At 34.7% G+C, this 17,592-nt stretch overlaps 1 protein-coding gene across 2 annotated transcripts; it reads left to right on the forward strand.

Moving 5' to 3' along the window:
- The first annotated feature begins 3,913 nt into the window (after window positions 1-3,913).
- On the forward strand, window positions 3,914-16,526 carry LOC137401857 (protein THEM6-like). Of its 2 annotated transcripts, none has more exons than XM_068088330.1 (5): window positions 3,914-4,021; window positions 7,187-7,416; window positions 10,886-11,097; window positions 12,612-12,731; window positions 16,142-16,526. In XM_068088330.1, the coding sequence occupies exons 2-5, from the start codon at window positions 7,206-7,208 to the stop codon at window positions 16,253-16,255; spliced, it is 657 nt and encodes a 218-aa protein (XP_067944431.1). In that variant the 5' UTR covers window positions 3,914-4,021; window positions 7,187-7,205; the 3' UTR covers window positions 16,256-16,526. The 2 variants fall into 2 exon arrangements, with proteins under 2 accessions (XP_067944431.1, XP_067944433.1); XM_068088332.1 differs by having other exon boundaries at window positions 3,926-3,995.
- The last annotated feature ends 1,066 nt before the right edge of the window (window positions 16,527-17,592 follow it).

Raw genomic sequence — 17,592 nt, forward strand, 5'->3', positions numbered from 1 at the left:
ATAATATGGAAATAAATTATGGAAATGGAAATAATATGGAAATGAATTATGGAAATATTATGGAAATGGAAATAATATGGAAATAAATTATGGAAAGGGTATGGAAATGGAAATAATATGGAAATTATGGAAATGAATTATGGAAATTTTATGGAAATGGAAATAACATAGAATTGAATTATGGAAATTGTAACATACACGTAATCCAAGATATAAACAGAGGGGAGTTATATTGTATAGACTAGGCTACATGAATAGACAATGGTAATACACAAACAGCTAACATCAGTGGTATTACAGAAACTATTAAAGGGGTCTGGAAGAAACTAACTCAAATTGTCTCTTGCTCGGCTACATGTATAGACAATGGTAACACACAAACCCAGCTAACATCCGTGGTATTACAGAAACTATTAAAGTGGTCTGGAAGAAATTAACTCAAATTGTCTCTGGACTTGGCTACATGTACGGACAATGGTAACACACAAACCCAGCTAACATCAGTGGTATTACAGAAACTATTAAGGGAGTCTGAAAGAAACTCTCAAAACATCTCAAATCGTCTCTGGCTTAGTTATAGGCAATGGTAGCATACAGTTTTGATGTTGCCTGGACCCTAAATAAAGTATATTAGCAAGCAAATATCATATTCATATTATGTATAAATTAATCACATATTCGGGAAGAGTTGACGATTGCACACACACACACACACACACACGCTCATTTGACACGCAAGCGCGCACACATACGTACACACCAGGGATCGCTAAACATATTATGGAAATGTTTACTTTTCCATTTCCATAAACATAAATATTTCCATAATTTTTATGGAAATCGATATGGAAATTTTATTTTAGAAATATGGAAATGTTATGGAAATGGAAAAAATATGGAAATGAATTATGGAAATGTTATGGAAATGGAAAAAATATGGAAATGATTTATGGAAATGTTATGGAAATAGAAATAATATGGAAAGGAATTATGGAAATATTATGGAAATAGAAATAATATGGAAATAAATTATGGAAATGTTATGGAAATGGAAATAATATGGAAATGAATTATGGAAATGTTATGGAAATGGAAATAATATGGAAATGAATTATGGAAATGTTATGGAAATGGAAATAATATGGAAATAAATTATGGAAATGTTATGGAAATGGAAATAATATGGAAATAAATTATGGAAATGTTATGGAAATGGAAATCATATGGAAATGAATTATGGAAATGTTATGGAAATGGAAATAATATGGAAATAGATTATGGAAATGTTATGGAAATGGAAATAATATGAAAATGAATTATGGAAATGTTATGGAAATGGAAATTGTGACAAACACGTAATCCCTGGTACATACTCATATACCCAACAACTGATTTCATATTTACACCAAACAAACAAAAACACTCAGCTCAACAGACATAAACACATGTCTTATATTTAGAACATCCTTATATCATAAGAGTTTTTTATTGCCATTGAATTCCCATGATAGTATTATTTTCCACGCAGCTTGATTGGCTTTTGGCAGCATTGGCCAGTGTAATAAGCGTTGGCCAGTGTAAGGTCATGCATGTTTGGGTCAAAACTTGAGATGGTACAAAACACTATATAATCAATAAAATCAATATATATTGACTTTGATCAGCCTTTCAAGTAAGCTAAACAAGTACATTGGAGGCTTCAAACGCAAGTGTAATTTTCCTTCTCAACTTTTATGCTATTTTATTATCACGCTTTGAATATTATTTAGAGACCTTTGACTTTCGTAATGTTGTTTTCAAAATTATGTTTCATTCTAATTCGCATTCTAGGTTCTTTTTCATTTGCAATCAGCTCACCCAATACATACAAACATGGTAGTCTTTAATGCTAGTGTCAGCTGCAGCATCACCACTCTTTCACCTCAGCATATTTACACAACATTCTCTTGTTCTCTTCAGTGTCTAACAGATTTTCAGATCTGTTACTACAATTAAGTTGTTGGTTGCTGATATTTTTAGGTGTGAGCCCGGATGTAGTGATCATATAGGGAAAATTGGAGAAACTATTGAGATACTATGACAGAGTTTTCAATTTTAAGTGCGGTACCTTTGTATTCATGAAATTTGGTAGGCTCAAAAACAAGGAAAATACAGTTCAGCTGTCCGCATGTATAATTGGTTTTGGTAATTAATACCCTATTCAAAAAGCTGTACAGAACAACCTGAAGATATGAATTGTCTCCTCCTATCAAAACTGAGCTGCTTATGTAATAAAATATATCAGGAAACTTCCCTAAATATTGAGCTTTTTCTGTAAAGTACATCAGGTAGCTCGTTATTTGGCTCGGCTATAAGCTATCATGTAGCTCACTACAATAGCACATTATGTAATTTATGTACATGTCATATTTAAACATGTCAGTAAGTCGACAAGCATTACTATTTCAGTGAACTTCAGATCTTCATGCCAGAGAGGAGGAAGTGCTTGTTTACTAGCAGGTAACCTATAAATTTTAGAAAAAAATACAAAGGTTTTTTGAAAATAGTTCTTCGTAAACTGCATTCTTAGCTGCATGTTCTATTGCAATGCCAGTAATTATCTTTTTGTGATATATAATTAATTCATATATTATATAGTTATATATGTATAATTTTACATATTCATGTACACATGTAAATTTATATATATATAAAATTGCATATTTTATATATATGTATAATTTATTAATTTAAGTGTTATAAAAAATTTATATTTATATATAAATTTGTGTATAAATATATAAATTTGTATAAATAATACACACATATATATGTAAGTAGGGATAACGTTACAGTAATGTAGCCAATGTTACACTCATTTCTTGCTTGTCTGACAGCTGTATAACTAAGGGTAAAAACTAAAAATATTTTGTTTTATAGTTGCTTGTGTCTAACTAAGAGCACATTCATACATTTAGTCTGTGTTTTTATTTTAGCAGTTTTGGACATCTAAAAAGGTATTCCGCAAATGTATTGGCAGAGTAGTTACAAAAAGCACGAGGCAGAAGCCACGGATGCTTGATGTACATAATTGGAACAAAAAAACAGCTTATTTAATATTTAGCTTTTGTTCTATTTATTTGTAACAACTAAAAGATGTATGATGAGAATTCGGGGCTACACTGCTGTCTGACTTCCCAACAGTTTTGAGCAGTCATAGCATTTACTATAAGTTCATGAATCCACGTGATCATGTAATAAAGCTAGTACATGAGTGAGTAGAAAGAGCTTATACAGTCTCTTCTCGAAACTCTTCCACGTAAGTAGTTTTGCTTCATGCAGTGGCTATCATCACTCCTCCTTCTAATTGTCTTTACCAATGGCTTTTAAGATTTTAACTAGGTTGTTGTTTGCTGATCGCAAAACATATTTTTATGTTTCAGATATTTTTTAGTTTTTCATTTAATTGATATTAGGAGTTGACAACTACATGTAAACATATACACAGTCAGCAAGTTTGATTTCTGTTTCAGATATGCTGTATAACCATGTTATTTATTTATAGTACAACCATTAAATTGTTGTAGGTACACTACAAAGTAATGTTCTGCACCATCAAAGCATTAAACCTTCTTTGCTGATAGGCTATTCCACCATGAGGCTTTTTTAATGTATTCTATTTATTCTCTGAATTTTTTGTATCATTTGTGCCCCTAAAGCAATGCAATGCCTGTTCTATGCTAATCTATGGCATCTAAGCGCATTTTCATAGCCAGAGCGTATAGTAAAGTTGACATGAAAGGAGTTGCCGAACGTTTGGGGTATTGTTGGAGTTGTGTTTTCGTTTTCTTTTGATTACCATAGACATGGTGGACGATTGCTCGAAAAAGACGCGTTTTACGGTAGACCAATAACAACAAGAAATTCGATCACGTTTTGGGCGGTTTTTCCGTCAGATGTCAAAATGCTCCACGTTCCGACGTAAAAGTTCTAGTTTTCGCTAAATGCTGGATTAGGTATCTTACAATTTCCTTATAGTCGGGTAGGTACAATTTTAAGAAATATTATATGCTACATGTTTTAGTTTCTTATCAAATAATCATTTTCGAGTTTTAGTGGTGTACATCGGCGCTTATTAGCGTACATATCAGTTGCCGGTTTGTAAAGTTTTCTGGTTACATTCAGTGTTTCTTATGTCATTCCTTGCTTCACTCTGAACTGAAACGCCTTTTTACTCACATTTCCTGTTATTTGTTACATCTCACTTTTTGCTGCCGATGACTCAAATGATATTTGATTTGTCTTGATATCGTTCTTTAAGGAAATGCACTGATTAGAAAATAGGCAGATTTACGCGTGGCAAAGTCTGATAAAGTTGAACGAAGACTTTGAGTTACATTAGAGTATCAAGATTTCGTAGACAATTTGTTTGTTAGTGAATTACATATTGGCGAAATTTTCGTCCAGTGAAAGGTGGCAGTCAATCGTTTAATATCAAGCCGACAGTGTAAAATACTTTGGCGTCTTTATATAAATTTTTTTCAAAAGGTATGAATGTTGAGGTAGCCATAAATCAATGGTAGGTCGTTGACTAACAGCAGTGCGTGGAATTTCTCGTGAATGACTAATATTTTCTATTTGGAAAGAGCCCACCTGATAAATTTGTCATGGTTCTTGACTTTATTTTGAGAACAAAACTTGAAACGAGTATTAGAATACATGAGATCGTTGTAAAAAACGAGATAAAAGATAATTGACCAATCAGATCATAACATGAAATAAACATTAGTCAGTTTGTGTTCACTGAGGCATAATGCATTGTTTCTCAACAATGACCAGTATCAAAAGTGACCAAGAAAGGTAACAAAATCTCGGGCTTAATAAGAAGTCTTTTAACACTTCCTGTGAGGCCAATTCTTGGCTACGCCTGTCAGGTGTGGTCGCCATAAAGCAAGTCCTTAATAGATCCTTAGATTACTTAGTGCTATAAACCACAACAAACTCAACAGTAACCTGCTAATTTCATTTAATAACCTCTGCACTCATTTAAGAACTCCTCCTCTGCAATCTTTTAAAACGAAACTCAAACTACACCTATCCTCTGACCAATAATACCATTCACCATCTAGCCTTACCTGTTTTAACATTTTTATATTATACGTTGTTTTCATAACTAGAAACTTGTTGTCATAGAGAACTTTTGTTTAAACAATACTCATATCAATCATCAAGCTTTCTTATTACATATTTTATGTGTTCAGTTCCAACATTATTATATTAGTTGGACTATTCATTAGTCTTTTAGTTAGACTATAGTTTTTTTGTGTTGTTCTTTTTTGTTTTGTTGTACACTGATTTTTAGTTAGTTTACTTGCTGTGGTACCTTGTGGAAAACATGTTGTAAAATATAACTATTGATTACCACAATAAAGATTGCTCATATAAAATAGATATGCTAGAAACTAGCCAGAGACATGCCATTAGATGGATTTTCAGACTAGGGCAGTTAGAAAGTGTCACCAACTGTATGAAAGAGCATGCTATAGATACACTTAAGGCTCAGCGACAAGAGCTAGATAAAAATTTATTAAAAAGATTGAATCTAATCAATACAGCATTAACATAAATAATTCTATTTTAACAATTTGATTTTACCGAAAAGTTCTCATTTTATAATAGAATTAGAGTTTTATTAGATGACTGGCGCAAACTTCTTCATAGTAAATTTCAGTTAATTCCTTGTTTCATTTTGGTGAAAACGGAAAGCATTTTTTGGTTTATTTTAATAAACATTCATTAATGCCCGCGGGTATAATTGATAATCCCGTATGTGCATATACATATAGTATATATATATATACAGTATATATATATCAACCTTTCCAGAATAAACCTTGTTATATCGGTGACTTATAGTTGCTTTGTTTAAGTATATTGTTACGCTATTTACTAATATGATAGGACTAATTTACTTATGTAAGAGAGTTAACAAGGTTATGAATATAGTGTTTGAATGTCAAGCTACAAACCTGGGTTTCGGCTTATCACCGGGTGTTTTTCCATTTTCAAGATAACTCTTCCGGTATTCCCTTTACCCCTTGCACCAATTAACCCGGACCCCACTGCCCTCACATTCGTTGCTAGTCAATTAGTATTATGTTGTCCAGTCTGCTACCAGCTAGCTATCGGTCGTCTCAATACTGATTGTCGTCTAGCAAGATGAATTGTTACTCTATGCTGGCTAGTCTAGCGACATTAATCGTCCCTTTAGAATGAAATAAAGTGATTCATGCATGTACTAAGTAATGCTCCTTGTTTAGATGTTGTATTTCAACTGGACTCAACACAGCAACCTCCCTGTTTTTGTATAATCACCCCAACCACTCCTTAGACTGGCACACAGTAAATTATGTGCATGCTAACACAATAACATCAGCAATAAAATATAGAGGTTATCACACCATAAAATAAGACTGTCAGTGTTCCTATTACTACCATGATGCCGGGTCAGTAATACTATATTTAGAAGTCCGGTCAGCATCCTGCTGCCGACTAGCTAGCACATAACAAGTGGCTACAGTTTGTCAACACCTTCCGAACAAATATTTAAAAAGCTTTGAAATCGGCTTATTTTTTTGAAAATCTATATTTTAGTGTAATGTTCAACACAACCTTCTCAAACAATGCCTATTAATGTAATTGATGCAAGTTTCTTATACAAGAAATACATGTCTATTACGGGTGAAGCGAATGTCGCCTATATGTTGCTCTTTTTCCGGTTGAGCGATATTAAACCGGCGAGCTAATTCATTACTTTTCTTTCAATTTATTGAACTGAACACAAAACCTTTTTCATGATATGAAGTTTAAAAGTTAGAATGGTAAATGTTGCAAATGTTGGTAAATGTTAAAAGAATATTGTGCAAAAACCTTTTTATTACCCTGGCAACACCGGGCATTTAGCGAGTTATAGTATATAGGCTATATATATATATATATATCGACCTATGCATTTCCCCAAAGAGCATTTTCAAGACAAAACAACTATTATTCAATTGCCAAGCAGTCAAAAAATTAGATGTAACAACTTTATATATAGACCGGTCTAAGAGTGACACTATTCTTCTAACTATATATATATAGTTGCAAGAATATACATGTATATAACATATCCATCATGTTTGTAGCTAGAAATATGTGTTTGTAGCTAGAGACCTTCGCCATTGATGGCCTCTTCATCCCTTACAAACACGCTGGTAAGCTGGCAGCCTAAAGAATTTTGGTACCTCAAGGTCGCTGCCGGAGCTTTAGCCGCTTCCAGACTTTTCTTCGACAGCTACTATTTTGTGAGAGTATTGCTTAGAGCATGTATGGGTGGAGGAAGATACCTTGTCGGAGCTAAAGCGAAGGGTTTATTGGTTCCCCATGAAACTATCAGTACGTATTTACTCATTCATGTTGGGCATTTTGGACATTTTTCAATTCATCTAGGTTTGCTTTGAGGTACCGATCATTTGCCATCTCATAGCTTTAGTTGACAATCTGATAGACTGGATTGCACGCTAATATATTTTTGTTACTATTTGTTCTGATCAAACATTAATGTGAAACCTTTCAAGCCATCAGTTAAAGACCTAGTCAGATGCGTCGGTTTCACATTAAATGTCCGATTATCCAATGCAGCCTTTACTTTGGTTTCGTTGTTGCATGCATATGACTCTCTCAAAATCTGATTGTTTGTTATAAATGTCTTACTTATGATTGGATATCAACCAAAGTTCAAGGTTAATCAGTTTAAGGAGTTATTACAAAGTCAGAATATTCATACCTTGACATACGAGCTTATACGTTCTGGTACTGAGCTCATCTGTCAATTTTCTTGTATCAAAGCATTATTTCCTAAATAAAATAACCAAATACAAATTAATTTGTTTTGATACAATGAAAGAATACATAAAAACAGGATATTACGATGGAAAAACCTGTTTTTTATTGTCGTAATTGTCTACCAACACTCACAAAGTAAGAGATATCTATTTAATGGCTATGATCTGCAATAAAATGTAACATTAGGCCTACTATGTAAAGTACTGTATGGTGTTCAGACGTTAGACACAGGCGTAGTGGCTAATGCAGTGTGAGAGAGACCTGACAGCAATGCGTTCGGTACACTAGACCTTTGTGACGCTACATATCGTAACATAATTTTAATACCTTCAATGAATGTAGCTTACAAAACTCTGTTTAAAGCTGAGTTTGAATCTTACACTAAACTAATTTTTTCTTCGTTTTAATTTTGTTATTAGGTGTCTTTCCTGCTTGGCACATTTTGCCTCGCTTTCGCTAAAATTTTTAGTCAGCTTTTTTTCAAACTGATTCGACGAGAAAGACAGCAATGCTGGTCTCAAAAGCAGTCTCTTGAATACTTGACCGTTTAGTGGCCATTGAGCACCAGCTCATATCTCAAGGCAAAAACCTGCTCAAAATATTGCTCGTATCTTGATTTTCTTGTATATTGGGGCACTTGTATGTCGGCGTATGTTTAAATTTGCTAAAAAACTGTGATGCTCTTTGCCTGCTAAAATAAAAAAATTGTGATCTACAGTGCATCCCGGGGTTACGGCATCCCTGTTTCACACATTTGTGGAACACTGTTTTTTCGTGACCTTCATTCAGTATTTTTTCACCATACAACATCACCCAAAATTTCTCTCGAAATACGACATCACCCAAAATTTCTCTTGAAATACGACATCACCAAAAATGTCTCTCGAAATACGACATCGCCAAAAATGTCTGTTGAAATACGACATCACCAAATATTTCTCTCGAAATACGACATCACCAAAAATTTCTCTCGAAATACGACATCACCAAAAATGTCTCTCGAAATTTAAATCTTGCGGTCGATGTGCTGAATACATCAGAATAACGAAGATGCCGATATGCTTGCACTCGCTCTCAGTTCAGCGTTATTCATTATAAGTCATATTGAAAACGAAACCAGAGACATGTAATAAAGATTAAGCCGATTATAAAATCAAAGTTTATTAAAATACATATTAAAACGTAGCTTGAAGTATGTTTAGTAAGCTAAATTTCATTCAAGTTAAATTCAACGTTCATGTTATTCGTCTGTCCCGAAGGTAAGGCAGGAATATGTCAGTATCAATATTCAATAATCATATTGAACCTAAACTGATCCAGTCTTTCTATCCATTCACTAATTCTGTACTAGGGGTGCTGATGTCATAAAAGAGTGGCCAGGCACCATGTAGATTTTAAACCATAACTGTCACATACAACTTTTATTGTATTTACTAGGTAAATCAAACACGCCGATTCCGATTTTGGACTCAAAATAAATATTGGTCCGCTAACTTTCAGAATAATGAAGGTTTTTACAGCATTTTAATATCGGTCTCGAAAGCAACACGATCGGCACAACAAGCTCCGCCCATAAATACGTGACGTAACCTAGGTTTTTAGTAACGGAAGTTAAGTAGGGATGTTTAGACCGATTTAGAATACTAGAGATGGGTGTTTTAAAATCCATTAATATCTAAATTCAGCCTTAAAAATAATCTCAGTTTTCTGAAAGGTAGATAAGCTATTTAACATGGCATATTTAAAAAAGCGCTATTACAACGCTAGTTTGTGATAAAACCGCGCTTTTTGAGCTCATTTTTCTCGGCTTTCAGCCTATTTAGACATCATGTAACAAGCTACGAGCAATTTTAAATAGTTTATATACCTTTCATAAAAGACAGATTATTTTCCAGGCTGGATTTAGATAATAACGGGTTTTAAGACACCCATCTCTATTATTCTAAATCGGACTAAACATCCTCAACCCGTGCAACCCCTGGCATTTGGCTAGTGTTCAACATTTAGCAAGACATCCAATATTTGGCTTTCCAATATTCAATACAATATCCAATATTGAGCCGGGCAGAGATAATTGAGAATTATATTGATTCAATATAATTCCAATTATCTAATACCGAGTCCAAAAATATCCATTATCAATGCCCAATACTGAGCCAGGCAGTATTTAATATCAATATCCAATACTGGACCAGGCAATATCAAGTACTAATACCCCATACTGAGCATTTCTACCTGTATGTTATCGCTATTCTATATCAATACTCGATGCTTGCAGCACCGGAATTCCATTGCAGTTTCCTTATTCAGTAATGTTGTGTTTAGTACTAGGCATGCAATACTAATGAACAGTAGTTCTTGCTCCAACTTTACAATCTACTGTACTGATGTACACGTTACTGACTCTTCAATTTACTCATTGTAAAACAATACAGCACCATGAATTTTAAATATAAGTCGATATTGTTATTATTAAAGGAAAATAAGACACTCGAGTGGCCGTGATCCAGTGAATTGCTAAGTTGAAGCTGCGAAGTAAGAAATATTACTTTAGTTCAGATTATGTTCAACCTGTTCACAAAATACTGAGAAGCGGGGAAAATTTAAATTTTTTTATGCGTCAAAAAACTTTCAGAGATTAAGCAAAAACGGTTGCTTAATATCTGTTTCTTGCATCTGTTCTTGCATCTGTTTCTTGCATCTGTTCTTGCATCTTGTTTCACTCAGTGAAGAGTAAACCAAAGCTGAATCGTTGAATCTACTCAGTGTTGTAAAGGATCTAGCTATAAACAGTATAGTTTTATGTATTATATATTTATTGGTATAACTTATATAAATATATATAAATGATGTAGTTTTTACAAGGTCGTGATGCGAAGCAAACGCTGATAATTTGGTTGAGATCTACTGAACCAAATTGCGTATTTTACACTTACAAATTATTTTACATGTCCATAAAATAATTGTTTGGTCTGTTCTATTTCTTGATCCGAGTGTCACAGTGTAATGTTGTCTGTAGTTTGGTGCACCACAACAGACCTAGACAACTGGCTCCATATGAACAATTCAAGATACAACCGGGAATGCGATTTTGCCAGAACATCTCTTCTCCTCCAACGTCGAATCTACCCAGTGTTACAAAAGCACCGTGTATCTTTGGGCCTCGCAGCCACCACAATTCGTTTCAGGAAGTCTATCAACTTCTTGCAAAGAGCTATTCTCAGGTCAAAGGTGAGTTTGGTACAACAGTGGCAGTATATGTTGTTACCATGGCTTCCCCTTAGAATACCAAATCTGCAAGAGCTAGGAATTGGTCACGGGTTAACCTCAGTTAACTGGTTGCTCTATATCCATTCTATCGGGTGTTGTAGTTATCCCAAAGTGTTCTCAGTCTATTTGCATGCGCCTTTTCGGCATCTGTAAGGATTAGTTTACGAGAGTTTTCCTCGAGTTGCTCACTCCGCGGCTAGTCAGAGTTGCGTTAGTCTCTTTGTGCTTGTGTATACATGTAATTAGCATTGGTGCACTAGTCTAGGTTATAATGCAGACATTTACATAGCCGTTTGCAGATGACAGTTCATGTCAGAGCCGTCCTCTCATAGTTGGTGGTTTTCTCTTACTATAGTTCATAGTCTGCAATTTGGCGGCTTGGTTACATAATATTTGGTTTGCGCAATACTATCAAATCAATGCTGGCAAAATTGAGATTCAAGCCTGATTATTTTTACCGATGTAATGAACGTGCTATCAGGATGCGAATTTTTTATGCCCAAATTTTAACCGCTAAAACTGGACAGATAACAAAATTTTTGATTTATACACACACTGTTGTGATACAATAGACATGCAGTGTTGTGAGACCATAGACTTATACAGTGTTGTGAGACCATAGACTTATACAGTGTTGTGAGACCATAGACTTATACAGTGTTGTGAGACCATAGACTTATACAGTGTTGTGAGACCATAGACATATACAGTGTTGTGAGACCATAGACATATACAGTGTTATGAGGCCATAGACTTATACAGTGTTGTGAGACCATGGACTTATACAGTGTTGTGAGACCATAGACATATACAGTGTTGTGAGGCCATAGACTTATACAGTGTTGTGAGACCATAGACATATACAGTGTTATGAGACCATAGACTTATACAGTGTTGTGAGACCATAGACATATACAGTGTTGTGAGACCATAGACATATACAGTGTTGTGAGACCATAGACATATACAGTGTTGTGAGACCATAGACATATACAGTGTTGTGAGACCATAGACTTATACAGTGTTGTGAGACCATAGACGTATACAGTGTTATGAGACCATAGACTTATACAGTGTTGTGAGACCATGGACTTATACAGTGTTGTGAGACCATGGACTTATACAGTGTTGTGAGACCATAGACATATACAGTGTTGTGAGGCCATAGACTTATACAGTGTTGTGAGACCATAGACATATACAGTGTTGTGAGACCATGGACATATACACTGTTGTGAGACCATGGACATATACAGTGTTGTGAGACCATATACTTATACAGTGTTGTGAGACCATATACTTATACAGTGTTGTGAGTCCATAGACTTATACAGTGTTGTGAGTCCATAGACTTATACAGTGTTGTGAGACCATAGACATATAGAACGTTGTGAGACCATAGACATATAGAGCGTTGCGTAGGCAGTTTATAACTTCTGACAGCAAGTGAACAGTTTCTGTTTGAATCATTTCAGATAGTATTTTGGGATGAGAGGGCATTCTATATTGAACAGAGCTTCTATCGACCTTCCGACTCATTCGTCTATGCAACTTTATATGCCAAGACAACCATTGTGGGCGCCAGCACTCAGCAGGTGCAGTATCATTTTTCTTGTATTATATTGATTCTATTTTTACTGTAAGATGGAGGTTTCACTAGTCTTATATTCAACAACAGTAGACGCTTCTACAAAGTAAATAATTCACTCCGAGTAAGTTTACGTTATAGGGATTTTATGTTGTACAAACCATAAAATACATGTAAATTGCCTAATCTGCTCCATGATCATCCCAAACTCGCGCCTCTGGCCTTAAGAAATAAAAAATATTAATTTTTAAATTTTAACAGTAACTCTGGAATAATTGGTTTATATCAACAATTTTATTGTCGATATAAACCATCTTTGTTTTTATCATTTTGACCTGGTTTATTGGCACACCTGACGATCTCTCACGGCACACTAAACACCTAAGGTATTAGTTTACATAAAAGTGATGCCCCGATACGCCATTTTCGCTTTCAATTGTGGCAAAAAAGGAAATTATATTTTCAAGGCCAACTATGAAACTCTCTTTATTCGAATCGAATTTGTGAACTGCCGCCGACTTGATGCATTACATTAAATGGAAGTTCTTATGTAATATGAAGCGAAATATTAGTGTAAATTCATTACTTTAAGTGGAATTCATGTTATAGGAACGTCTACTGTACATACTTGTTCCTTATCAGTCATGGACAAGCTTTGATATGCTCAAACACAAGATGTTCATGTCAACTCTTATCGCTTATGAAGTCGCTTAAAGTGCCAGATTCATCATGCACCATAAACATCGGATGAACACTTAGCTACATGTTTCTACTATATTAGTTGGCTCTCAGGATATGAAACGGTGAAGTAATTCAGCAAGTACAGAATCAATTGTGAAGCAGCAAAACATTCTTGTTCCGATCGCTCCTGTGAGAATATTATTTTCCTTTGTTTGGTATTATGTAGTTTGACTGAGTGATGCTTGGTTATGCGGTGATGTGACCACCCATGTGATTTCCATATCACTTGGTGACTATTTGTCTCTGATGCTTCGGTATTTATGTTTTGGCGCCATTATTTTGGTCGCCGAAGTTCAGGCATGTTTCTTAAACTGGATTAAGCCACTCTTCATTACTGACATGACCATCGGCAGTCCTGTTGAACCCTCCTACAGAAATGGTTGAACATATTCGAAGTAAAATACACTAAAATTTCACCACAATGGATACTTATTTGCCTTCAACAAGTGTAGTAAGAATAAATAGAATACAACGTTTTGGAGATGTTTGGAGAATATACGGAGAAGCCATGGGTCAGTAGTCGTCAGTAAACTGGCATACAATCAGCAGGTCAGAGGGTCGAATCATAGAAGGATTATTGATGGTGTTAGAAAAGGGCATTCAGCCACATTTGCTTCTGTGCCAAATCCCATGTGCAGATGGTCACAGTATCCTTAGTTCCAAAATAAATCTGGTTTAGAATAAAGTGTCATACATGCAGCAGAGAGGAGATAAATTTTGATAAGCAATTTAAACTTAGTTAATCAATAGTTTGCAAAATAAGGGCATATTTGTTGATACCGGCACTTTCGGATTTTAAATGCGTACCTGCGGTCTGCATGACAAAATATAGAAAAAACACCTATCATACGATGGGTATTTTCATATCTGATACGCATAGGTCATAGATATGCATATGTTCTTCTGCATATCTATGGCTTGGGAGTTGTCTGCTATTTGTACCTATCAATGATTGTGATTGAAACAGTATTTAGTCTATTGCTGACCTCCAAACGAATCAAATGAAACATTTTTAGCAAACACAGATGAGTTTTTTGTAAGGCATTCAGTTATCATAGCCAGAAAACATTTGAAAGCTTGAAAATACTTATAAAGATCTCCGGCCACAGCTTTTGTTGATGCATCGTCATACATACGCTTGTCTGCTCTCAACAGAGTTTACCCTATTCCTGTTTCCTGTAAGGTGAATAGGGTAAACTCTGCTCTCAACAGAGTTTACCCTATTCCTGTTTCCTGTAAGGTGAAGTTTTCTTATTTTCCTTAACAGTTTGAGGGTTACACTATTATAATTCTAATCCCTCACAACTATTCCTACGTATGGAGAATCCAAAAACATCCTAATTAATTCAAATTAATCAAAATTAATGATACTTTTTCTAACGCTGACAATTTGACTTGTGGCGTACCTCAGGGCTCGGTGCTAGGCCCGACTTTATTCTTAATTTACATAAATGATCTTTGTGATTGTTTAACTCATCTAACTCCTATATTGTATGCTGATGATACCAATTTGTTTATGAGTTCAAAGAACCTAAACGACGATTTACCTAAAGTCCAATCTGATCTTGAAAAACTAGCTGATTGGTGTCAAACGAACAAATTAACCATTAACTTTGACAAAACCTGTTTTACTGTTTTTAAAAATTACCAGAGCAAAATTAAATTTGATCAGCCTATTCTTTTTAATAACACTTTTATTAAAGCAATTGATGAAGTCAAATTTCTTGGAGTGTCAATTGATAAAAATTTGAACTGGTCTTCCCACGCTCGTAAGCTTTTATTAGATTTACGGCCTATATCAGGCATCTTTTACCGCATAAGTGCTTTCATTCCAAAAAAATTGCTGATTATGCTTTATTACACACTTATTCACTCCAAATTATGCTATTCAATAGAAACTTATGGCAATGCATCCAAAATTCATCTTAGCAAAATAATACAGTTTCAAAAGAAAATTGTCAGAATCATTAACCGTAAGCCATTTGGATTTCCAACAAACGATTTATTTAAAACCTCTGATATTTTAACTATTGATAAATTGCATAAATATAAGTTGCTTATTCAAGCCCATAAATTATTTTACTCAAAATGTGATCCAGCACTACCATTTTATAATACTCGTCATCAATTACTTTTTCTTCCCGTACCTAATCATCTAACTTTAGCCGGTCAACGATCCTCAAACTTTGCAACACCTGCGCTGTGGAATCGACTACCTAATTCAATAAGATCAATAAAATGTCTCGGTAAATATAAGGTGGAACTGAGGCACCATCTCCAGTCTGGAGAGTGAGTGTTACGGTCTGGTTTTTGTGCTGCTGACTCGGGCTCGCGTACCACTGGCTTTGCCATTTCGCAATGGGCCCCATCATCATTTCTTACTTATTGTTATTTTTTCACGCATTGGTTAATTATATTTTGTCTCGAGTATTAATTCAATTGTGTAATCTTTAAAGGTGAAATAAAACACACACACACACACACACACACACACATCCTGAGTCAATTGCTCTTCAATATTTGCAGTTGTCTTCCAGTTAATTTTGAGAAAGAGGAGGCAATTCTTATTGAGAATCTGAAATTGATTTTTGTAATTCCACATTTATTTTCATTTCATTTAATATGCATTGATATCGTTCTATTGAAATGGAGTTTGTTATTCATTTTTAATTCTAGGTCCTGGAATGGCTTGAGTACACTGGAGAAAGGCCAGAACCATCACCAGATCTACTCTCCTGGATCAGCTATATCGAACAAAGCAGTGAAAGACTTAGACCAAAGGTGCAATAAGGGTGTTTCTGTGGGCATGTTGTCGTGCTCCAAAATCTTAGGTAATTTTTTTTTTGTTACAGTTCAATATAGCATGATTTATGTCACGCAGCCGGCCGTGGTGCTGATAACTTCTCTTTTGACTCAACTTTTAATGAACAATTCCTCAAGACTTTTGCTTGTTGATTTGTACTTAAGTTGTGTCGCATGTAATTGTTTATTTGAAAACATATTTTTGTATACATTTGATTTTCGATATTGCCATTGAAAAAAAAATTAACTATAAATTGTATTTCTAATATTTTCCTTTTCCTGAAAATTATTTCCTATCGCCATTTTCCATACTTACAAAAACATTGACATTGAATTTAAACAATAAGTTTCGCTGGAGATTTACCTGTGATCATGCATCCAGATCATCCTGTATTTCTTTAAAACTGTTCTCTGTTCTGAGCATTTTTCTTCCCTGTTACTCATGATTTTCGTTTGTAGCCTGTTTGATTTTTATTTTCCTGCAGTAATCACAAAACAAGTATGCAGAAATAAAATATATACCATTGAAGTTGATTGTGTTCAATTTGACCATCGCCGACTTCATAGCTTCTCAAATAACTTATAATTGTAATACATTTTTATTAGTTTACCTGTTGAATCTTCAGCGGTAAAAGATCATAAAATGCTGAAGAACTTACAAACCTGGGGCTTTATTTCAAAAATATCCCTGCTTGATATTGTGAAAATGCACAGCTCAAGATAAAACATGGCTCAGTCAACCTAATCATAACAGTTGAGGCAATAGTTTTCTCAGCCTAAATGTGTGAACTCATGCGGGAAAAAGCCTATGGAAAGGTATTTTTAGTGTACAGGCCTGTTACCTGACTAGGTCTGGATGATTGAAATACCCTGCTCTCTAGTCTGAGTTTTTCTGTTGAAGATAGTAGGTTAGATCGACTGCTTTATCTTCATACCACTTCCATACACCTGCGCACCCCTGCCATTCTCTATCGTAAACATCCTAACACCTGCCTTACCTGTCAAGCTGATCTACACACCTTGAGATTCATGAGTCGTTTCATTATTTTTTGCCACACCAAGACATGTGCGTTGTTCGTATGGCACATGCGTAATATGAAGGAGTGGCTGGCTCACAAGTTGGCAGTCACTGGTAGCGGCTATAAGAAAGCTTGTATCTTTAGATTTGCAAGATGCAGTTTGAAAGCTTTTACTTCTGCTGAGACGGCAGTAAAAATGTGATATAAAAATAATCACAAATTAGACTGGAATAATACGGGGCTCTGTTGTGAATATCTCTCTAAAGTAAGTTTCCACAACATTTTCGTTATAAACCTGAGCTTTTA

The sequence above is a fragment of the Watersipora subatra genome, chromosome 8 (genome assembly GCF_963576615.1).
Source record: "Watersipora subatra chromosome 8, tzWatSuba1.1, whole genome shotgun sequence".
NCBI lineage: Eukaryota > Metazoa > Bryozoa > Gymnolaemata > Cheilostomatida > Watersiporidae > Watersipora > Watersipora subatra.